Raw genomic sequence first — 24,449 nt, 5'->3', positions numbered from 1 at the left:
AAAATCCAGGCAACTATAAAAATTCAGTTTGAAATTCTTTCTTTCCCCTTCCCTCCTCCTGCTCCCTGAAATCCGCCCACCAACTTCGTTAGCCACATTTACTTCTCTTTTTTTCATGCATGGAGAGGTCTTTCGAATGGGAGGAACCTTGAAACTGCAACAAAAAGTGTGTCAAATGAACAAACAGGGCCGGGGGGGGTGTTGTAGTTTCTTCTCTACTCTTTATGTAATCATGGACAACTCAAAACTCTTCAGATGCAAGGAGGCATTTTTGTCCCTACGAAACCGATTCATGCCAGATAACCTCAGGGATTCAGTTAAATGAATAGTGTTTAAAATTCCTGTGTGTTGAATTTATTAAGCTCGATTAGCTGTTTTACAGAAGAGACAAACTTTATTTTTATGAAAATTCTTTACAAAAAAAGATGTGGCCTGTCATCTGTTACCAAAGTTTTGTTCATTCCAGTGGAAGCAGAACTGATCTTCAGGGCTGTGCTCTACAGACAATCCCTGAATATGTCCTTTACCCACAAAAAAGAACATCTTTAAGAAGTTCATAAGGAAATATCCACCATGGAAGGTTTTCAGGAGAAGCAAATGCACAACAGGGGGTTTTTTTTAAAGCTTATTTTGTGGCAAAAAAAATATTTTTAATGGAGGTTATTACTAGTTCAACACAGATGTATTCTATCCAAATAAGGTTCCATTTTAGTTTGTGTGGGCTTTGACAACACCTTACTGGAGTTGCCTTGGTTTTTGCTGTTTCTCTGAGATACGGCTGGTAATTTTTGTCGCTCGTTGGAAGTCCAGTGCAAATGAGAGAACCAAGGTACTCTCAACAGATCTGAGGTGAAGGAGAAGGAAGCCAGGAGACTGCAAAGCTGCTGCTTGCTATGTAATGCTGGCTGCTGTGATGAAAAGCTGGAGGAAGCAATAGGTTGCCTTTTCGCCTGCACTTCCAGTCTTGTCATTCTCCTGAAATGTTCCACTGAAAGGCGGTAAGGGCTCTGTCCCCAAATAGCCCTGCTTTTGGTTGCACTGACACTCTACGCAGATAGGTAGAGGGATCAATGAGTAGGGAACGGTTTCCCGTTCTTTGTTCCAAGTTGAAGCCCCTCTGCAGCTTTTGATGCAGTATCTCTGGTATTAACTCTGCTCATCCTCTAGCACAAGAAAAAAAAATGTGTCTAGATAGGGGTAACACGATTCTTTCCAGCATTGCTCATTCAACCCTTGTGGGGGAGGAAAGGGAGAAACAAGGGTGTCTCTTCTATGGCCTTATTAAATGCTGTTTTCTATCACAACCTGCAAATAGGCACAGAAAATGCCATTTCTTACAGAAGTAACGCTGCATACAAAGACTGTTCAGAGGAGGGGAGCGTGGGGGAGGAGGAGGCACTCAAAGATGCACCAGGATCTGAGAAAACAGCGAGATTTTGATTTTTCTCTCTGGGGAATTCAAGACTGCTAATTGCTCTCTTGCAAGGCACGGGTAGCAATTGTCACGTTAGGCTGGTGCTGAGGGATGTGTCTTGTGCTGGAGTCCAGAGGTACAGCGTGAGGGTTACTGTGTGTGCAGAGCAGTGAAACTGGCTGTCCCAGTGGCTGTCAAATGCTCCAAGTAATCCAATCTGACGTTTGTGCGTTAACTTTCTTGCCGTTATCTTAATATGAGTTTAGTTCTGAAGTCATTCCTAGGTTGATAGTAAGCTTTCTCAGGCGTGCTCCTAGATACTGAACTAAACTGACTTGCTTCTAGTTTCCGTGCCAGTCTGTTCCAAAGGGGGGGTGGGAGATAATGCTGTGGTTTTGTGATGCCGGCTCCCAGCTCACCCCCCTGTCCGACTCCGTGTGATCAACACCCTTCTAAAAAGTAGGCTGAAAGCAAAGCTGTTAAAAACAGTCTGCTGAACCGAGCAGTAGTTTAGAAAACTTTGAAAATCTCCCTACGGAGTGAATTTGGCAAGCTAATTAGGAAGGTACAGCGATGTGCCTTCCCTCGTGTGACAGCCACGTCCGAGCCGGTGGTAGAATAAGGGATGGAAGGGGGAACAGGCTGCCATGATGGGCAGCAGCCCCGGAGGGTCGGGTGTGAGCACGGAGGTGGAAGCGGCTGCGGGGGGACCGTGGGCCGTGAGCGAGCCCTGCTCCACGCAGCACGCCAGGCAGACCGTGGGATGAGGGCGAGACCTGCGCTGGTGTTTGAAATCCTCTTAACCCAGAGCCGCCTTCGACCGAGCTGCGGTGCTGGGAGGCGTAGAGCGAGGGTCGCCCGGCGGCGCTGGGGCTCAGGCAGCGCGGAGCCGTTGGGAGGACCGTTCGGGGTGCCTTCCCGGTGGGGAAAGCTTCGGGGGTGGGTGCCATTCCCCCTCCTTCTAGAACTACAACTCCCGGCGTGCATTGCTGCTGCCTGCCCTGGCTGGGCTGGAGCAGGTGGCGCGCTGCCCTGCGGGATTTGTAGGCCAGGGGGACATCGATGGGAAACGGGGCGGTGGTGGGGAGAGAGGGCGGGCGGGGGGGGGTTGTCCGTTTTCGGCCCGGTTACCGAACCGGCCCGCTGCCTGCGGGGGAAGGCTGCAGCCCGGGGGGCCCGCGGCGAGGACACGTGTCAATCACCCCGCCAGGCGGCGCGCGCTCCCCGCCCCGGATGCTGAGCGCGGGAGGGGGGGGCGGGGAGGGGGGCGCGCGGGCACGCGCTCGACAAGGCAAGGGGGGGGGCAAGGGAGAGGAGCCGGGGGAGCGCGCGGCTCTTCTGGGTGGCGCGCGCGCTCGTATGTAAATGAGCGGGCGTGAGGTCAGAGGCAGATGGAAAAGGGAACAGACAGAATGGCCGCCGCGGCTCCCGCTCCTCCTGCCGCCGCCTCCCAGTGCCGGAGCCCCCGCTGCACGGCGGAGCGCAGGGGAGTCCGCCGAGAACTCGACTCCTGGCGGCACCGGCTCATGCACTGTGTGGGTAAGAGAGGGGGGGACGGCGGGGCATCCCGGCCGTAGTGGGGGGACCGAGGGGCGGGGGAGGGGGCAGCGGGGTCCTTGAGGGGAACGGGTCGGCGGACGGGGGCTCTGCGGGCGGAGCGGGCGAGGCGCCCTGAGCCTGGGTCTCTCGGGTGGGCGGAGGAGGGGAGCGGGGATGGAGGAGCGGCTCCAGCGGCTTTCTTGGAGGGCGGAAGCGGAGACGGGGTCTGTGGGGGAGAGCGAAGGTCCTAAGCCGCCTCCAGGCAGCAGAGGGTGGGTGGTACGGCTTCGGTTGGGGCCGCTCGGTCCCTCCCTTCGCCGCCGACCGAGACCCTTCCTCGGCTCGGGTCCTTTTGTCTCGGCTTCTCGTCGTTCGCGCGGTGAGTGCCGGTGGCTGCCCCCCTCCTCTCCTCCTCTCCTCCTCCATCGCCAGTGCCTGGGGGGCGGAGGGGGGTGGGGGGGAAGGGAGCCCGCCTGTGTATGTGTGTGTGTGCGCCTTTAAGAGGGAGCCGCTCCTGCACTGACGGTTGGGATTTGAAGTTTTCCCTCCCCCCTGGAAGTTGTCATGGCGACGGCAGTTCTCCCCCAGTTCTTCCACCCCCCCCCCCCGTCCCCGGGGCTGCCCCGGTGGCTCTCGTGCCGTGAGGTTCCCCCCCAGGTCACGTGACTTCCCCGCGTGTCTGGGCGGGGGAGCACGGTCCCTGGCGGCCGCCTCGGCGGCGTTCCCGCGCGGGGAGAGCCCTGCCGAGGGGACGGACAGACGGACGGAGCCGCTCCGCCCGGGCGGGTACCTGAGCCGCGGCGGCCTGCCGGGCTAACGGCTCGCGCTCTGCCCTCGCTTCTCTGCCCCTTTCCTGCGGGCGGGCTGCCCGCTTTGAGTGCTGGCATCTGTTACGTGTGCCGCTGCCGCCTCAAGGCGGGGGACGCTCCGGTTTACGGGGGGGGGGAAGCTGTGTGAACACTTTGATGCCAGGAACTGCTTATTTGTGTCGTTTCAACAGACGTTTCCCTTCTTAGGGAAATAGATAAAATCCTTGATCTTCAAGTAGTATGCTAGTGTCAGTACTGATCCTCCCTGATGGCTGAGCGGTGGAAACACATCTAGATGTAACTGGGAGGGTAAGCAGCAATTCATTCAGTGTTTCTGCGTGTGCTTGAGACGAGATCAAAGAAAGAAGTAAATATCTAACAAGTAGGTACACTTATAATTGCAAGGTGATTAGCTTTGTCCGGATTTGTGAGGTATTTACATATTTTTAAGTAGCATGGTAGCTTCTTCATGCTTCTTGTTCTTGCCGTGTTGTCCCAATAACACTTTTCAACACCTGTTATAACACCTGTGTATATATTATGATACCTGTGTATGCTTGCACTGTCTTTTTAATCCTTCAGGTTATAATATTCTTTAGGAAAACAATGTTTATGTATTTCCGTACATGAGTACGTTAATAATGCTTCTTGTGGAAGGAATGCAGTTTAATTAGAATATATTGGGAGAGCTAGTTCGTTGGTATAGATGCTGTGATAAACTGTTCAATCTGATGGACTGAGATCTCCCACAATATAAAAGTGGCTGCTTCTCTGGTCACCTGTTATTTAATGGCATTTCAGTTTTAAATTTAAAATCATAAAAGTCTGTTTGACAATTAATGACTGAAGTGACGTACGGGTGGTAATGGTTTGCTGCCAGATGTGTTCAAGGAACGCAATTGCACGGCATGACCAACACTGACAAGAACTGCAAAGAAATGTAATGAATGCTGTGTAAGACAAAATTTCACCATAGGTTGGATCCTGTGCTGGGCAGATGTGCTGTGTCTGGGCAACTTCCAAAAAACAAATTTGAAGATTGCTTTTTCACTGAGATTTGCAAAGTGTAAAATCATAACATAATTACTTTAGATTTTTACACTGAATGCACTGTGGTGTTGCTTCATGCTCAGTTTTCTTTTCCTTGGAATAAAAGTTATTTAGGATATGATTTCTTTGTGTGTTCATGATGCAAAATTCCGTTAATAGAAGGGAGCCCCAAAATGATTAGCAACTGCTAAGGAGGAAGGACATTGGTTATGGTTTAGTAGTTAGTCAAGAGCTATCTCGGTTAAGAACTGTTACTTAGTGTGCCTGTTGAGCAGCCCTTATCTGAGAGAAAGTGTAAACAAAATGGCAAGAGTAGTCAGGATAATGGCAGCAGAGTACACTTAACTGGTTTGGGTTGTTGGGGTGGTTTTTTTTCTTCACTCTTGAAATTTTGTAGCTTTAACTTCTGTAAAGTAACCTCCTACATTAGCTCAAATTAACTTCCAAAGTAACAATGGCTAATTGTTCTCACTCAACAAAGTATTCCTAAGGATTTGAAGAGCCTAATAAAGTTAGTATTAACTGGAAGATCTGGGCTGATGGTTGAAACAGCAACATGGTGGGGGGAGGAGTGGTAAACATGATGGATTTGGCATAATTTATTTTTTCTTTTTCCACCTTTCTCAAGAATCATACGTTTGTAGCAAAGTGAGGAAAATGATGTGGTAAAGTAGTAGTCCCCCCAGTTCTTGAACAAGCTTACTGGCTATCCTAAAACAAACAAAAAACCCCACCACCAACAGAAAACTCAGATCATTCTACCTGTACTACTTAATTTAAAAAAAAAAAATGTTGAAAGATGATATGGTTCTGTGGACTATCACTTATCATGCATTATGTTCAGAGAATGAAGCAAGAAAGTAGAGAGTCCTTCAACATGTCATACTGTTTCTGCTAAACCCTTTGGATGATTGACTTTATTTTGATGTCTTATGTCACTTACCATATTGATACTGGATTTGATATTTGCATTTCTGCAGTATAATCACTTTGAAATCCTTTATCTATAAAGGATTCCTCATCCATTTACTTTATGGAAATGGTAAACTGAGCCAGAGATAATACCTCCAAGATTGTGATTGCCCAGCTTGAGGCTCATAGTCAACAGATTGTTCATGTCTGCAACAGTGAGACAGAAATAGTAGTTGCCTGCAGTGTACTGTTTGCCTGAGGGTCAGTGATGGTTAGGGACCTCTGTTCCAAGGGCTGATTGCTGAATTGTTTGTCAAAACCTGGTTGTGGACTTGAATATTTGCATGGGCTTTAGAATTAAAAGCTTGGGTTTTGCCTGCCTATTATGTTAATTCATGACCTGCGGAATATGATTTAAACGTTCAGGTCAAAAATGTTTAAGCACTTAAAGAATTTGAAAAGAAAAACAGTGATAAAATTTCACTGACATTACTAAGAATTCTCTTATTTGGTATCTAAACATATTTGAAGGTACAAAAGACTTCACATTGTAAATGAATGGAATATATTCACAGAAATTCTAAGTAGATGTTCAGTACAAAATGGCTGTTCAGATGGTAATCTTTGTGTGCGTTATGTTGAGCACTAACATTCCTAAGATGCCTAGACTTGTGCTTATGGATGTACCTAACTCTTGCATGATTCTAGCACAGTTCAAAACTAATGCTTTTAGAAGGCACCTGAAGATCTTGATTCTGTTAGTGTTCTTACAGCATGCAGAATATGTGTGAAGAAGTACTGTTTACAGCAGCACTCACTGATATGTTTTGTCCTAGGTACAGTCTTTGTGACATAACTAACAAACAAAATATCCTAATTCTAAATTCTGTGTTTATGGAAAACTGCTGGAAAGCTCGGAGTTGAAGTACCTAGCTTAAGCCAGCAACTGAGTTCCATGGTGGTTTAAATTGCGAAATATAGAGGTGAATACTGGAATGGTTAAAAATTGCTCTTAGGTGCTTTTTGATCAAAACTTTGTAATGTGACTTGGTTAAATGCATTCCATTGGATTGAGAGGCTTTTGTAGTATGGAGCTATAAAAGTGTAGATTCATACTGTGGTCAGCCTTAAGAAACAGGATCTATGCAGTTTTTTCCAAGCAGTCATTGACCCCACTGACCAATTTCATTTGAACTTGACAGGTAGAGTCTTGGCAAGTACATTGAGTCCCCATAACTTTCATGAATAGGCACAGAGGACAGTCCTAGTAATTGCCAGGGTGCAAGAAAAAGCTTGGACATGAGGTGGTGCTTTTTACTATGTTATCACAGTATCCTGTGGGTAAAGTTTGGAGCAGTAACTTGAGGATTTTTAATGGAAAGTGCCAGATAACTCTAGTTGTGGAAGTTGAAATCTTCTTGCTAGGGCCTTATATTCTATTGTGCAAATATAAAAGACTCTGACTGATCTTTTATTGTGAAAATGAAAGTTTAAAATATTATCTCAACTACTTAAAAAAATACATTGGTATTGGGTGGAGGGGAAGGGTAGAAGTTTTACTGTTCCTCTGCTGCAGCTCAAGGGCACACATCTGAACAGAAATAGCCTTGGTATTGCTTTCTTATGAAAACTGAAATTTGATCAAAGTGAAAATCCATTTTTGTATGCTTGTGAAATCTAGCATACAAATACTCCTTTACTCTTGTTACATTTTTTAGACTTTTTTCCCCTCTGAACTAGGATACATTGATGCATCTAATTCTGTTCTGACGGATCTAGACTTTTTTTCTTAATATTTGAACTTCTGCTCCAGCTTACTATTTTTGAACAAGCTATCTCTCAAGTGCACTTTCCAGGAAGAGGAATTCCCCCCCAAATAAAAGATTTGTAGCTACTGCATTTGATATTATCCCCATTCTTGCAACACTCCCTCATTAACTACTTTGTATCTTTATTCCCACTAGTCACAGAAGTGTTTTCACTTTCACTGTGGCTGCAAGCACTTTGCTGCAGGTTAGTGTCACTTTTTTGTAATACTACTGCAGCTGTAGGTGATTTTCTGTAGTTGCCACAGCAGTAGTGGCAGAACTAGTTATTTTACGATATATCTATAGTGTCCTTGTCTATCTGCCAGTGATTGTTCTGATGGCTCGATGCTCTATTACCTGTCAAGCCACTAACAGACTGTATGCGCAAATGATTTCAAAATGATGCCTGCTTTGAACTCTTTTGCTTCCTTGGCACTCCAGCTTCTTTGAACAGCAAACAAACTTGCTATGGCCTTAGTCTCATCATGCAGTATGATGGGCAGTAATACTGGTGTAAGGTATTCTTGTGGATCTGTCATGCTCTGAGCTGTGATTTGAAACTCTTGGTGTGATTCCAGTGTAAAATAGATCAGGGAAGTAATCTCAGTGTTACTGCAAATGTTAGAAGAACAACAGGAATTAAATCTAGATCAGAATCATAGCACAGGTTCACAGGGAGTTTTTGATGCAACAGGGGAAGATGGTATCATGTAAGGAAATAGCTCAAACTAGTATTACAGAGGCAGGTGTTCAAGTCAGCATCAGTGTTGAACACTTATTATGAAACCACAATCTAAGAATACAGTAAAGTGTGATCTTGCATCATCAAGTCTCACAGAACTATTCCCTGAATGGAGAAATCGCAGCCTAGTGCTCCTGCTGCTCGTATGCTTGCATCAGCACTCTGACCCCTGCCTGATCTGATTTAACTCAGTAGCTGGTCAGGTCTCTGTTGAGAGGAGTTCAGGTCTTGCGGGGGGGGGGGGGGACGGGGACGGGGACCAAAAAACAATCTGATGGATGCTGGCGCTAGCACAAGGACAGGGGTGGGACTGTGTGACAGAAGCAGGATGGGTAATAGCAGAAATCAGCCAGTGGATTGGTTTAGCTGCCTATGGCACTGTCAGCTGCCAGGAATGGAACGCAGCCCTGAATGTACCATCCCAATTTTCCCTGAACTGTGCGGGTTAACAAAAGAGGAGAAAAATGGTCAGTGTGTATATGTATGTCATAGAAAGTTGCTGTGGTGTATGTATCACATCTTTAGATTGAAATAAGAGCAAACAAATGGGGTTTGTTTTGCTTGTGTTGGACTATCTTTGTTTCAAAAATGTAGTGTTAAATCAGCTTCTTTTCCGTGTCCTCTCACAATCCGTTTCAACTCATCAGCTTTTCTCTCAGAAAAAAGTAATTGTCTACTGCTGTCATTATGTGTTTTTTGAGGGATATCTTATGTTTGACTCCTGAGAGAAATTTTTACTTGGGAACACAGTACAAGAAAAGTTAGAGTAATGACACCCAGAGGGTTAGTTTAAAAGGCAGGAAGAGGAAGTTCTGTGTGTCTATCAGTAGACACAGTACTAGTTCACTGATCCCTTGTGACCCTGCAATTGTAAGGGTGTATGGAGCATAACTTTTTGTGAAAGACAAAACTGTATCTGCTGCACAGACTAATCCATGGACCATGCAGGGTGCAAGCAATACTTTGTTTTAATTCTTTGCACTCAGAACAGAAATGTGTTGCAGAGCATACAAATAGATATACATATCTTCAGTAGTGTTGATAAAACCTGTGGTGGTGGTTTTGGTGTTCCTTATGTCTGGTATATGGAAGCAGTTCAATTTTTAAGTGTCTCAGGAACTACTGTAATCTTTGTCAATGTTTTTAGGCATGGCTTGAACTTTCTTACTGTATGTTCTTATATAGTAGCTGTTTACTTTTTATGTGGCTGATAGTGAGCTGAGAAATTTAAACTCGGATAGCCTTATGCATTGTAGGCACTAAGAGTTTCTTAAGCTGGAACTTGCGTAAACCAAAAACACAGAGTACAGATATTGTCACTGCAACTCAGTCTCAGTTCTTCCCTTGAATTGGCATTCAGTAACTGTGTACTAATGCTTGAGGTTGGTAATTTTCTGGGTTTCTTTGATGCATAACACAATTTTATTGTTTTTCTTTCTGGACTCACTGTACCTACCTTCATGACTTATGTCAACTGGTATGAGTATTCATTTATTAAACAGTACAACAAACTGGCCTGTAAAGCTAATCTAGCTTAACACCAACCTAGATAACAGAAGGGGAAAAGTGGCAGGAGGAAGAATAGGAAAGAAAAGGTCAGATCAGTTTCCTAATCAGGTTTACCACATACCTGCTTTCTCTCCTGAGTCAAGTATAAGTAGCTTTACTGGAGACGACAAGGCTTCTGATTTTTAGTAACTGCCTATTTTAGCAACAGTTTTTTTGGGGTTTAAAGTGAACTGGAAACTAAGTTGGCTGAACAGCATCCTAATAAACAAGATTGTTGACAAGTCCAAGAATACAGTACTGCTAACAATAACATCTTTCCACTTGTTCTCCCTTTGTAGTGGAACTTGTCTAATGTAACAGTGAACTGCCCTTCTGTTTTAAGTTAGTCTAAGGAGCCTACTGTGATTTTTTTTTTTTTCCCTTGTTGTGCTCTGGATTGGTTTTCTGTTAATTGAGTCTCCTGAACTGTCTTGCTATGGTAATAAGTACTAGCAGTTGTGTAAGAGAAATAAATTGATCAGCAGGACACATTCCTATTATTATCAGATCATTGTATGCTATTGAGGAGCTGTATTCCAGCTACTGGCAAGCAGCCAGGGCTTGTACTGCCTACAGCTAAAATGGGAAAAATTAGTACCTCTTCCCCTTATCCACCGTTGCCTTTTTTATTTTTCAACTGTATTATATGGGTGTTTTGAATAGACAGTTACAATGGATCCCTTCTTCTTGAATATGACTCAAGTAGCAGGGCCTCAAACAAGGTTGTTGTTCTAACCTTTAGAGTTCAGTGTGTTTATGTAAAGTGTAGAGGTCAGCCAGAGATTTATAGACTTTACTAACTTAAAATTCTTCATTCCAGTTAGGACCACTGTCTTTTATGTTATTCTCGAACCTTGCTCTCTTCCATGTGCTTAGAGGGAACTTTGATAAGATAGGTTGAAACACTGATAGAGGTTGGAACAAAACTGAATTTATGTGATTCACATGTATCAACTTCTGAAAACAAGGATGGCATTAAAATCTAGCTACCATACATTTAAAAAAAAACCCCAAAAACCAACAAAAAAGCACACCTTGTTTGAGAGTGTAAAATTGTGTCATATATCTTTTTTTCCCCACTGCTAATCTACCACTTTATCCTTCCATCCACTAAAGGCATAGAAAAGCCAGGAAGAAGGAAGGAGAGAGGAGGTGAAGGGAAGGTGGATGGTAGTGGCTCATCTGTTTGAGCCTGTAAGAGGGTAGAAGATGTATTACAAAGAGTAGGGGACTCTGATTCTGCAGAAATGCATCGAGCAGTAGAGGTTTAATCCCTTTTTATGGGGTGTGGTCAGCAGCATGTGACTCTGCAGATCAAAGACCTGTGTGTCAGGCCATCATCTTTCTTTTTGTCTCTACTTCTGGCACAGACCAGGTTCCTGTGTAATATCTTGAGAAGCTGGATTAACCCTTTCTTAGGCAAACATTTTATTCTTTGAAAAATTCTTCTGGAGTCTCAGCTACCACTTTTAATTGTGTTTGGTTCTGAACATCCATCCAGGCTTGCATCTCTATGGCAGCATGTGCTGTATTGTAGGTAAGAGTGAGAGTTGGGTAAATGTCACTAGACAGGGAAATAACTTTTTAAAGTCTGTTGGTAGACGAAAGCTCACTGAATTTGTGACCTCTTTAACTGTTCCTCAGCTTTTTAGTTTCTGTATAACTTGGTAGGGTCTTGCTTTCCACTTATGAGACAGCTTTTGTGGCACCTGGGAATTGATTACTTGTGTTTAAAGAGTTGTTCAGTGGAAAAAATTGTTGTTTTGCAATGTGTTTTATTCTAAAATGCTACTGACTGATTTTAAAAATGCTTAATTTTCAGATTATAAATGTTTCTCTTCCTCATTCCACAGTTCCCAGCTTCTTCAAATCATCTTAAGTAAAGGCTAGTTAAAATCTTACATATGAATAGTAGTTCTCACCATCATAATTCCACTGCTTGATAAACTAGTTTTAGTGCATTTCTAGTCTGTTGAGCCACTAATAGGTCAGAGGGCAGTGTAATTAATCTAGGGTTAAATAAGATGCTGCTTTTTGTAACTACTGTCAAAAAGCTTGCACATCTTATTTAAAAGTTTTTATTTTCCAGTCTAAAAGCACTACACCATTTTATAATGCCAGGTTAAAATACTACTGGTGCAAAACTAGTGGACATCTTTTGATTAACAGTGAACTAATGCTGCTGCCATATATGATGTAGATTACAGAAGACTGCATTAAAGGACTCCAGCTTGTGATTGCAGCTGTCAGTTTGGCTCAGAGCAGAGAGTGTGTCACAGCAAGGCCCCATTAAATGTGAAGATTTGAATTCACCTAAGTGTGGCTATTAAGCTTCCTAATCTGAGTATGGGGGGAGGATTATCAAATGGTTACTGCTTCGTGACCCGTAGTTCAGATGAAGGTCATCCTGGTGTTTCTTCCCTCTGTGAAGGGGAAGAAAAATAGGATCTACTTAGGATCCACTGCTGCCTTAGACTGCTCTGTATAAGGGCTCTAGTGCTAACTGTGCCAAACTGTCTCAAAAGTTTGCAGTGACCGTAGACTTACCTGTGATTCTGGTTTGTGCTCTTTCAGTTCTCTTATTCTTCCTAGACCACCCTATTTCTCTATCCTTCAACTTTCATAAGCAGTCATTTCCTATCTTTGACTTCTCCTTAAAACCACCCATTTGTCTTTGCTTCCAAACCTTTCCTTTTATTTACTGTCAGTGACATTAAAGTAATTTTGACAGCTTTATCTGTGTCTGCAGTAGTTTTCTCTCAGCTTTTGATTTTTATGTGTTTTTGTATGGAGTATCTTCACAGTTGACTTGCACTACACCACAAACATGCTCACCAAGGCAAATTATACTTTCCATCTTTCAGTCCAGGAGACTTATGTCTTCTTCTAAGTGTCTTAATTCCATTTCTTTCTTTCTATATATATTGCTGCTAGATAGCCCATCTGATAGTGCTTTAGGAAAAGGGGTGTATGCTTCTTCCTACCACCTTACTCGGGAAATGTCAGTCTCTGGCAATCTTGCCAGGTCAAGAAGTCTGCTACCTTGTTATCAGACTTCCACATACTAGTCAGTAGTTGTTTGGAAGGACTTAATTGTTCTTTTTTTTTTTTTTTTTTTAAATGTATCCCAAACTCCTTCTGGCTAGAAGTTAGGACACTTCTAGCCTTAGTTTAGAGTTTTCCCTTAAGTTTTTCCCCTTTCCCCTTCTGTATTTATTCCAATTCAGATGATATCACTTATTTAACCTAGTAAAAACTGAGTGTTAATGGATAATGAGCACTAATGACTCAAAAGCAGCTGTAGTGGATTTGAATTTTAAGCAAGTAATTAACAGACAAGTGAAAAATGTAGCTACAAATGTACAAGCTAGTGCAAACTGTTAATAGCGGATATTGTCCAAAGTTTACTGTCTGCACTGTAGTACAATCCCATTTGCTATAATGAGCTCTCTGTTCTTGTGATCTGTTTGAGTATTTTCCTTTCCTCCTGTTCCAGTTTGAATAGGTTCTACAGAGTCATGCTAAACAGTATTTCAAACAAAGCATAGTCCAGACCATGTTGAATGTGGGTTGTCATAATCTGTCTCTGCATCATCAGATAAGAACAGCTCTACTAGTTCAGAGCAAATCTGTGTAGTCTAGTATCTGTTGTCTGCAGCCAGTGGTGGACTGTTAGGGAAAAAATTATTAATATATGATGAAATTTCTGAAATATCTTCCAGCCTTCAATGATGCTTGTCTTGATCCTTAGAAGAAAAACAGGGGTTTCTTTTTTATAACTGATTTACTACATTTTTCTACCATAAGTTATTGTTGATTTTGTGTGGGTGTGTGATTTTGAAGCAACATAAAACTTCAGTGGATCACTGGTGCCCCCTGGTTATATTGTGTTAAGTGACTCTCCTGTTTGTCCTAAACAGGAAGTGGAAGCACCATATGAAACTATTAATTAAAAAAAGCAAGGGATGACAAAGGTGTTTCCTATTCATGCAGTTTGGGGTTTTTTCCAATTTTCTTTTTTTCTGAAGGCCTGACCCATCTTCCCTTGGCCATCTCTTACATCCCCCAAGCTGAAGAATTCTTACATGTTCCTTGTAGAGAAGCTGTTTATTAAATTTGATTGTTCTTCCCTCCTTTCTTGTTTTTTCTTAGTTCTGCTCTCTTTTTGAGATTGGGAAACTAGAACTACATGTATTCAAGATCACATCACTGTGAAGTTATGTGGTAACAAACCAGGGAACACTGCAGAAGATCTTCCTTTAAGAAGTCAAAGCATTTGATGATATGCCCTTTACAGAGTTCATCCTTTCACAGAACTGTGTATTTGAACCCCAAGATAAAACTTGAGTGCTAAGTCAGTTCAGAGCCCATTACTGTCTATGTAATATGAAGATTTGCTTTCTTCCGCTATTTAGCTTAATACGTACTTGGTTTTGGTAATCATCTTCAATTTTACCACCTCGATACCTCAATATTTTGAAGTTCCCATGATGTTCTCTTGATGATTTTTTTTTTTTTTGCTGCTAATACTAGACTGTACTAGTCAGTAGATTGTTGCTTTATTAGATCATCTATTTGGGTGGAAGAGCAAAGGGAACCCTGTGACACCCTTGTTTGACTTTGTCTTTTAACCAGGTACTTATCTATGCAAGGTCTTCACCTCTGTTGCTTGTGAAGTTTTTAAAGCTTTTGGAGAAGGATATCAATAGATGTCTTTTTGAAATCTTGATTTACTCTTGGTGTCCCATGTCTACATGCCTACTGACATCTTCAGATAACTCAGTCATGTTTGAACTATGACTTCCCTTCACAGAAGCTGTATTGAGTCTTCAGCAATACATTATAATTCTTTATGCATCTGATAATTCTGTTCTTTGGATATTATTTGCCCAGTTATGAACATTTGACTTGCTGGTTTATGAAATGGCCTCAAGTTACACCAAGGGAAGTTTAGACTGGATATTAGGAAAAATTTCTTCGCCAAATGGGTTGTCAAGCACTGGAAATCGTTGAGTTGCCATCCCTGGAGGTATTTAAAAGACATGTAGATGTGGTGCTTAGGGACACAGATAGCGGTGGACTTGGCAGTGTTAGATTTACAGTTGGGCTCAATGATCTCCCAGGGTCTTTTCCAACCTAAATGATTCTATGATTCTATGCATCCTGTTGCTGGCATATAGTCTAAGCAGGTGTCTGTCTGGTAGAAGTATACAGGCCAGTACAAGATAAGCATACACAGTTGCTGGTTGGTTTTTGTTCATTGGTGTTTTGCCCCTTTCCTGTCCTCTGGTGTTGAGGTAATTAGCTCGCTGATTTCTTCATAGTAAGTACTAATTCAGGTGTATTATCCTCAAGTTCCTCTCAATTTTTCTTGTTGTTGTCACTTTCTTTTCCTGTCAATGAGAGGCTGCTATTACAAGAAGCATATTTTATTTACTCCTTAGACAGTCATAGTATGATTGGGTCAGGTAGGCCCTCTGAGGAGCAGGAGAGGCCGCTCCTTCACTGGCATCAACTGAGCTTGCTTGGCAGACGGAAAGTCCTAGAGACTATAGGATGTAACAGACCATCAGGGCAACAAGCTGGGAGCTTGCAGCTTAAGCTGTGAGTTAAATGGGGAGGGTGGAAAAAGGGATGGAGAGAAAGAAGGGTTAGCTGCTTCACCTGAAGACTTGAAAACGATCTGCAGACCAGGCTGTACAGAACTCACAGGTAGTATTTAGCTGACTAAAAACAAGCTTGGAAGTGATATAGTACAACGGCTGTTGGGGAAATAGGGTTTATAAACTCACTTTTACTATCTTCCGTATTTACTTTGGAATTGTGCCACCTGTTGTGTTCCACTCTGTTGTGGCACCTGGCCTTTGAGGCCAGAGACCTTCTGGTGATGCTAGAAAGTTTTGCCAAAAGGCAGATGTTCAGGAGGCTTTGTTCCAAACCTCTCCTGACTGAGCTCTTGCCACACCTTTTTCTGTTGATGCCTAAATCTGAGGAATTGTTCGGTTAATGGCTTACAGTTGTCCGGTGATCTATCAGGAAACAAGATCCTTTGGTCATACTGATTTCAACTGTGCAACTCTTAGAGGGTTCTTTACTTGTTTCCAGGTGTATGTTCCTGCACTTTGAATAATCAGATGTGAAATGAAATGTCATAGGTCTTTATCTTTGAGGCCTACATCGTATTCTGTGCTGATGCAGTAAGTCAGAACTTCAGGTACACTTGTACGCTTCTCTTGATTGTCAGTAAAATGTATTTAGCTGAATATGCCTCTTAATTGGTGACTTTAAGAATGCTTGTCCAGTGGTTCAGGAAGGGGTTTTGCTGGCCCAAGCCCAACTTTGTAAGGCCTTTGCTTCAGGTTATCACATAGAGTAGCATTTTGAGAGCTGGTACTTGATGTAACTTGAAGTCATTTCTAGCACTCTCGTATTGTCTGAGGAGATCTTGGCATCTTTTCAGAATGAGGAATCAAATGACTTTTTGAGGAAACTGATATTAACAGAGCATCTTAAAGGCAGTAGAGTGACTGCTTGTTTTCTCAAGGCTGCCTTATTAATATCCTAGCTAGGAACAATGGATTGCACACCTTCTGCTCACCTTGTCTGCCTCATTCAGCCACTAGTATCACAAACTTAGAGTCAGAGCAGCCTAGGCTGCAAGAGTAGCTACTTGATAGTGATTTGGATGGCATACTAGAAAAGTTAACTGTCCTTGATTCTCTGTGGTGCTGTACTTCTCCACCTGCCCTTTAACAACCAGCTGACCTGATTATGTGGCATACAGAACAATTACAAAGTGGATACTCAACAGCTTTGTCAGTTGTACATCTCTAGTGGTACTCTGGAATTTTCTCTTCCTTCATTCTCAACCTTGCTGATTAGTAATAAAGGCTGTTTTGCTCTTTGTGTGGGGTATGAGTGACCTTGACCTATGAGACTGATTAAGAAGTTTGGTACCAGCTAAGTAACTTCATATGAAGTTTTCCAGAATGCTGGAACTGAGATTTATCTGGTTCCTGCAGGAGTTTCCCTCTTGCTGGAAGTACAGACTGTAATCACACCTTTATTTTAAGAAATCCTATTCCTGTATTCTTGACCTTACAGTTCAGTTGGCTTCCCTAAGTGGCTGCTGTTGTCTTTCTAAATTGTTTCATTAAGAGGGAAAAGTACTCTACTTCCAGATCAGCTCAAAGTGCTGAAGTTTCCTGTTTTCCCTTGCTTGAAACTTGTGGGATATGGCTGTCTTGGGTCCAAGAAACTCACTAGATTGTGAATGGAACAGTAATATCTAGTAAAGGTTCTACCTTTTCTATTTATCTTAAAATTCATGGTCCTTCTGGAAAAAAACCAAAAACAAACAAACAAAACTCCCAAACCACGAAACTAGTAGCTGTTTTGCTTAAAGCTTCTGATTCAAATGCATTTTTTTAGCTGCTTAAATTTAGTACAGAATTTGTGTTGAGTTTTTGTTTGGACATAACTTTTTTCCTTTTTTGCACAGCATAAAATGAAGGTTTATCTCTTCTCATTATTTTTAAAGCAGAGTAACAAATTTAGAACTGGAAATCAATGTCTGTCTGGAAATAATGAATGTTTGCTTCTGCTAAGGAAGAGCCAGTGCTGGAATACAGAAGGAACAGAGTGTTTCTAAGACAGGATAGTCAGCTGTTTAAATGCATCCGCCTTCTGTAAGAGCTCTTGTCTGTTCTCCACATCAGTAAAGTATTCAGAATCTTGCCCCTAGGTACTTGAAATATATATCTCTGTTTTTCCTTTGTGATGTTCCACCCCCTCTCCCCAAGTCAGGTTGGACAATTGTTATTAATGTGTAATTAACTTCTGATTACAGAATTGTTACAAAATTGGTGATGTTGCAGTAAATCTTCAGAGCTGGTATATGGTTTCATTTGAGTACTATGTCAATTCTATTCCATAGTAGATGAGAGTCAGAGTTGCACGCTTTGAATCTTACCTTTTCATGCTTGTTATTGTGCCATTTAATGATTGGGAGGAAGTTTAACAAAAGTTTGTACAGATGTGTGCTAATTGCTTTAAAAAACTCAACAAACAAACAAAAAACCCCCCACCCAAACATGCCTGCTTAATCTTTGAATTGTGTCAAATGCTACAAGCAAAACCAAGAGAATAAATAACTTGTTCCTGTTCTCTTCTTATATCTGAAATCTTTTATCTGATGAGAGTGCTTAATGTGAAGCTAAAATTTGTATTTGAAGTCTCCATTTCTGTATTTCTACTTTCTTCAATCTCTAGTGGGAAATGAGGGAATCTGGCCCTTTTAATCAAATGTTAAACAATTAGAAACTTGTGTGTATTCTTTTTGGTATGTTATGCAAGTTCTACAGAAGTATGCTTAGATGATATGCGTTACAGGTTGGTTGTCCATGACATGTAAGTTGAGGTATGTTACCTATCTACTTTGAACAATGTCATCTTTTCTTTTATGCACTAAGCATATTTAAAAACTGATTTGAAATCACAGTTCTTCTAATCTAACTGGAGCATCTAAGACACTTGCAATTTTAACCTTGAATTCCAGAAAATCCTTTAGAGAAAGGAGGCATGGTTACTACTTTCTTTCAAGTGAACTTTTTACATAGATAAGTGTCTAATTCTTGTTGACATATTGCCAGCTCTAAACTTTGTCTAATTTGCCATAGCAAGTTTTGGCTGGATACAACAATGATGACTGGCTGGGAGTTCCTTGGTTTTTTGTTTGTTTCTTGTTGATTTATTTTTTCAAAACTAGATATAAGTAAAAATAAGCTGTAAGCGAAAGGTGAAAATACATGGTATAGGTATTATAAAATGCAGAAAAGTAAACTTATCAATTAACTGCTAGTTTAGTTTGTCATGTTGCACTCATTTCTTGGTAAACTGGTATGTATAGGATTATTAAAAATACTTTTTAATAAACTGGTTTCAGCATTTGTGTTTAATAACATTTGGAAATACTTTGAAGAATGCAGCACTGAGATTCATAGGGTTGATAGTTCACTTACTGTGTTATAATTTGGCATCTCGATACAAGGTACCTTTCATTTTGTAGAATAGACTATTGTTGCTTCAGCAGATAAGAGATAAGTGTGCTTGTTAAACTTACTGTCAGGCATCAGTTTCATGGAATGCTCGTGAAGACTCACAACTTCGTTAGCTTGCAGTAGATCCACAACGTAGTACAGAATCTTAAGCTTCAGTTTCTTAAAAGCCTAGCAGGCTAGCAATGTTTTGAATTAAACATTTTTTTTGGCTCAGTGAACTGGCATTTTCCGATAACTGTATTTTTCTCTAACAGCTTTCAGCTAGCTCTCCCTTCTTAGCAAAAAGCTTCGTGTTCTTTGGTTCTGATAATCCAGGAAGTGTGCCAGACCTATTTATTCATTAATTGACTGCTAGACTTTCTCCGAGATGCTGGTTAGATGGGTGATACTGCATAGTAGTAAAGCAATGTTGTGACCTATTCATTGTTACGGTTTTGCTGTGGACTTCACTTTTCTGTGATGATTTAGTGAACATCTGACTAAGCCTTCACCTGGAAAAGAAGCCTTTGTCTGGCAATCCTAAACTTTTTGGGTGAAATAGCCAAGCTTTTCAGTTCTCTTGTACATCTTAAAATCATGGTTAAGAAACAAGAACATGCTTCAGGCACATAGTCTCCTGAAAGTAACAGTTGTTTCTATGTTTTAGTCTTGGGCATTATTCTCCTCATGTTGTAAAATGGTTAAATTGATACCAAATGAGGAGGCTGCAAGCATTTTTCCAAGCTGGATGTTATCTTCTTTTACAGTTGCTTATTCCCTCTGAATTTTCTTTCCTAAGTATACAAAGTATAAACTTTTAACCAGCCCAAATTATCACTAGCATGGTTCTGAGTAACAGTTGGTATTTAGATAACTTTTTGATGGAGTGTCTTGAACAAAGAAAGGTAGTAGGGTTAGCTTCACTGTCTGAAGAACACCGATATTTGCACCAAGTCCATATCTAAATGTCCCTGTGTGACAGCTGGGATTATATCATTGTTCAAAGAAGGTGTTTTTGGAACAGAAATTAAGTTCTAGTAACTGTGACTTAGAAGCATTTTCCTCTCCCCCATCCACAGAACAGCACAATCACTTCTGAACTGTTTTCCTTATGCCTTTATAATATTCAGTTATAAATAACACAAATCTCTCAATATCTCGCTACTACATTAGAAATTAAATCTAATTTTAATTTTGCAAGTGTCTGGAAACTACAGTAAAAGGTGTCATGTGGACACAGAGACACAATCTTACTGGCATGAGAGATTACTTTGGCGTGTGCAGATGTTTCCTTTTTTATGGAACCTCATTTTTCTTACTGTGACTTATAAGAACCTGAAAAATAGGCCTGAACTCAGAACTGATGCTAATCTTGGTCTTCACTTAACCTACAACTTTTTTTTTTTTTTCTGTTGGCTGCCACCCTTTTCTTTAATATTATTGAACAATTGAGGGGGAGGCAGGACATTTCCTCCTCTTGTTTTGCCTCTGAGGTATGGCCAATGTCGGTCTCCCTAGCACTGGAATATTACTCCCTCTTTGTATTCTGTTCAACTGCTTAAAGTTATCGCTAGTTCTTTTGATGTATATACTGTTTCTGGAAACTATATTCCATCATTGTCTGTATCTCTTTAATAAAGCATAGCATAGAGAGTTGAAAGCAAGGATTTTTATCTGAAGTGAGAAGTGGCCAGTTAGAACTGAAGCTGTTCTGTAGTCTCATTTCAACTTTTGGTTCCCCTCAGTCTTCTGAGTGGCAGCAGCGGTGTCCTCAACTACATTAATTCTTGGAGTCCTTAGATTTGCATTAGAGAAGGACAAGTATCTTTTTTAGCTATGGTTGGAAATTTGTATTGGAGTCTAAATAGAGGATTTCCTCCCTTTCACATTGGAATTTCTGGTATGTTGGTTCCTGTTTGCTCAGGGATCTGAATCAATATGGTAAAGAAAATGAGTGTATTAAAATATTCTTACAATAGAAAATTCTAAACATTTAAGTTAAGTGTTATAAGCAAAAAAAGTGGATTCAAGCTAGACAAGGTATTCAACAGAAGCCCCCTCCCTATCCCATCCCTACGTGAAATCTGTCCTAAATTATGTCCCAAAAATTTCTCTGTGAGAAAAATGAGCTGTTTTTTACCTGAGAATCTGGCCAGCATTTCATCAAATAATGGATTTTACTGAACAGATAGTCTATACTGACACTACAACCAGGAAAAAGATAACATTTGAATATAGATTTATTAATTTTTGCTTTTGTCATGCTCTATATCTTGAATATTCTGCCCAGCAAGCTAGTTTATTTTTTCCTTACCACTTGTATAAATGGCAAAAAGATGATCGTTTGAGTATTTCCTTGTTGTTGAGGTTTTTTGGTGAGTTTGTTTGTTTTTAAATCAATGTTTCAGTGGTCTCATGATCTGGTTGATCCTTCCAAATTGTTGTTGTAGTAGACTTAACAACAACAACAAAAAAACTAACCTGTGACTTTGAGAATGATGTAAATATATAAACAAGACTAAGATTATGGATGCATCTATGGCTGGGGGAGGAGTGGGGGACAGAGGACAGCTGCTGACCTGTGGAAGGAAGGGAGAGGCAGGAGAAACAGATGGGATGTTAACATCTAATTTAAGTTACTCTGTTAAACACTCTACTCTTATGAACATAACTGTCTTCTCTACAGACTATTTTCCTTTAACAAGTTGTAAGGGAGCTGCTGCTTGTATCCTAATGATGGGGTAAATGTAGCTAGTTGTAATAAAGAAAAAGAGTACAATAACTATTTAATGGTTTTCAAAATTTTGAATTAGTGCTACGGAAAACAAAAAAAATGCAAAACTTACAAGCAGATAACCATTTTTCAGGGGAACCAGTGACCTTCTGCAATGTCAAATATGGTGGAACACAGAGTGCAAGCAGCACCTCTAAAATGGGGACACGTACTTCAGAAGGCTGTAAATTTATAGGATTAGAAACGAAAAGATGACTGAACATGAGCTCCAAATCCCTTTCATAAGAAAGGGACAACTTGTAAGAAAGGCTGATGACTAAGAAGTCATCTTTGCCTTTAAGTAAGCCAAAATAAAATACTACTTCCTGCTCTTGCACCTGTATTTTAAAATAAATATTGAAACACTATTGAGACAGAATTTGAAGAGAAGCAGAAGGTTTTTCTTTCAGAGAAACTGAAAGACTTGGTGCTTTGTCTGCTTGGGTTCCTTGTAAAAAAAAAAAAAAAAAATGGTTCTAATGCTGGATGAAACTAATGGAGCTGAGTTCTGCCTGTGGTATGATTGTTTAAATCCAAGATAGCGAACTTAGTAATGCAAACCACAAAACTTCCTTCAGATATAGTCCTGTACTGAGCCAGACTAAATAATGCAGTCATGAAACTGAGTGGAATGGGGAGAAGTAGAGCTCAAGTTTGTCATTGATACATAATACTTCAAATTACATGTAGTTTTCAGAAGGGATCACTTTTTAGTTGAGTGAAAGAGGGAAAGGAAAAAAATCTTTTAAGTCATTGCTCTGGTGTGGAAGAACCAAGCTTAATATTTTTTAACTGCTTATATATTTTCCACATACAAAGGGAAATCTTTACTTCTCATGGTTACGTCAGTGACTTTTAGCTCAGAACTGCATGTTTGTGTGTTGTACTTTGCCATGAACTTACTGCTATTTAAATAAAAGAGTATGGTGCAAAGGAGGCTAGTAGTCAAGGAGGTTAGCCTATTGGTTAGGGCAATAAACTGGGGTGTGCAGGATCTGTCTTTTGGTCCTTGTCTATAGTTTATTTCCAATGTGATTTTAGTTTCTGAGACTCCTCATATAATTTATGTAATAGTCATCATAGGATAAGAAATACCACCTCAAAATATGGGTTGTATGACTTCAGAATGGTAACAGAATCTATATGAGAACTAGATAACAGTGTTCCTGTGGTCAATGGAAAATGCAGAAGCAGAAATTGAACTCTTAGTTCTAATCAAGTCTCTTTAACAACTAGGTAAAGTAACACTAACCACTATTACAGAACACCAAAAAATGAAAGAAGGAAGTTTCATTTTAATGCTGTGTCTGGCAATACTGTGCCCAATCTCATTAAATGTAATCCTATTCTTTGGATTTTCCTAATTACATTTTAAAGACTATTTGTTAAATTTTACAGTCCTCTAAGAATTGAAATAAGCAATTCTGAACCTACTTTCACATTAGTTTTGATTTTAAAAGCAGCATTAATGGGGTAAACTCCATAATGCTTAGAATGTGCATTTTTTTTTTCCTACTTTAACTTTTCATTCTATTTACTCTGCTTAGAAAATTGAATAAAGGCAAAAAACCAAGGAGGAGACTTGAATCTGGAGATTAATCTTCCTTGCTGATGCATGTGACTTAACAGCATATTTTTCTTTGATAGGAGGAGGGGTGAGGTCTGATTTTACTTAAGAAGCTAAATAGCAAGTGGTTTGGAATTTAGTAAAACAACTTGAACAACCATAATTCAAATGTGATTCTTAGTATAGTAAGCCACAAAGCGCGAGGTGATGGAAGTTCCTGTGATAAGTTAATTTTTAGACATGCAGAAGTTGTGAAGATTCCAACATATGATTCTGCTGACTTTGTTAGGTGGGTTAACAAAGATGTATTTTACAGAGCCTCAAGATCCTTTTTCCTGTGGTGCCTCCAGAGGCTGTAGTACTTTAAGCTGTAAGTCTCATTTCATTGCAGTAAAAATACACGTGCATGTCCTGTCCTTCAAAGCAGTGTGCAGCAGCAGTCTTACCCTATGCCTAACTGCGAATATGCTGGAGAAGAAGGGAAAAAGCAGAACTTAATTTGTACGCACCCAGTATTTTCCAAATTCCTTAACACACAGTTAGAGAGAACCATATGATCTCTTCTAGTGGGTAACCTTTCTGCATTAAGATGAAAAATAGAGCAGTAAATAGCAATCAGATGATCAGTATTGTTAAGCATCTCCCTCTTCCATTTGAATTTTTTCTATCTATGTAAGGAAAATTCATCTACCATTTCTCATATGCATCCAGAGATATGAATAAAACAGTCATTATGGCTTGGAAAAATATCAAACCAAAAAAGCAAATTTATTTAGAAATATCTTCACTGAAAACTTTTTATCAGTTCATCTGCTTGTACCTTCCTAAGCTGGAAGAAGCTGCAGCAGATCAGGGAGGGGGAAGCAGGTATAAGTTAAGGGGTTTTCTGGGTAGCTTATCATGTAGTCCTTGGTGTGATGAGAATTTGAATTAGAGGGTGACTAGGCAGATACCTCAATATGCCCCTGCATCAATTGTAGTTATTGCAGTTTGCTTAAGTCTTGTGAAGGCCGCTCCTTGAGATTTAGTATTATTGTGTTCTAGCACTCAATAAAAAGGTTTTATTTGTTTTTTTTTTTAACTAAAAGGATTAAATTTTAGTAAAAATCTCAAATAGTGACTTAAAAAAAAAACCCACAAGCCCTGTAGCTAAAGCCCTCCAATTGGATTACTTGTGAAACAGAAACATGTAAATGGGAAAAAAAAAAAGCTACTTGTGAAGGAATGAAGAGTCAAGGGTGAATGAAAA

General features: G+C 40.7%; 1 protein-coding gene across 12 annotated transcripts in view; it reads left to right on the top strand.

Moving 5' to 3' along the window:
* Nucleotides 1-2,722: 2,722 nt before the first annotated feature.
* The window catches only part of LCORL (ligand dependent nuclear receptor corepressor like), an 84,246-nt gene continuing 62,519 nt past the window's right edge, over nucleotides 2,723-24,449 (top strand). For all 12 annotated transcript variants that reach the window (XR_008576847.1, XR_008576845.1, XR_008576846.1 and 9 more), the window contains exon 1: nucleotides 2,723-2,953. Coding sequence is in view for 8 of the 12 variants with exons in the window: in XM_054823847.1 (XP_054679822.1) it covers nucleotides 2,806-2,953 (148 nt within the window). In the remaining 4 variants the exon portion in view is untranslated. The remainder of the gene's footprint in view (nucleotides 2,954-24,449) is intronic.

The sequence above is a fragment of the Grus americana genome, chromosome 4, assembly GCF_028858705.1.
Source record: "Grus americana isolate bGruAme1 chromosome 4, bGruAme1.mat, whole genome shotgun sequence".
Lineage (NCBI taxonomy): Eukaryota > Metazoa > Chordata > Aves > Gruiformes > Gruidae > Grus > Grus americana.
This window is presented reverse-complemented; position numbering and strand designations above follow the sequence as displayed.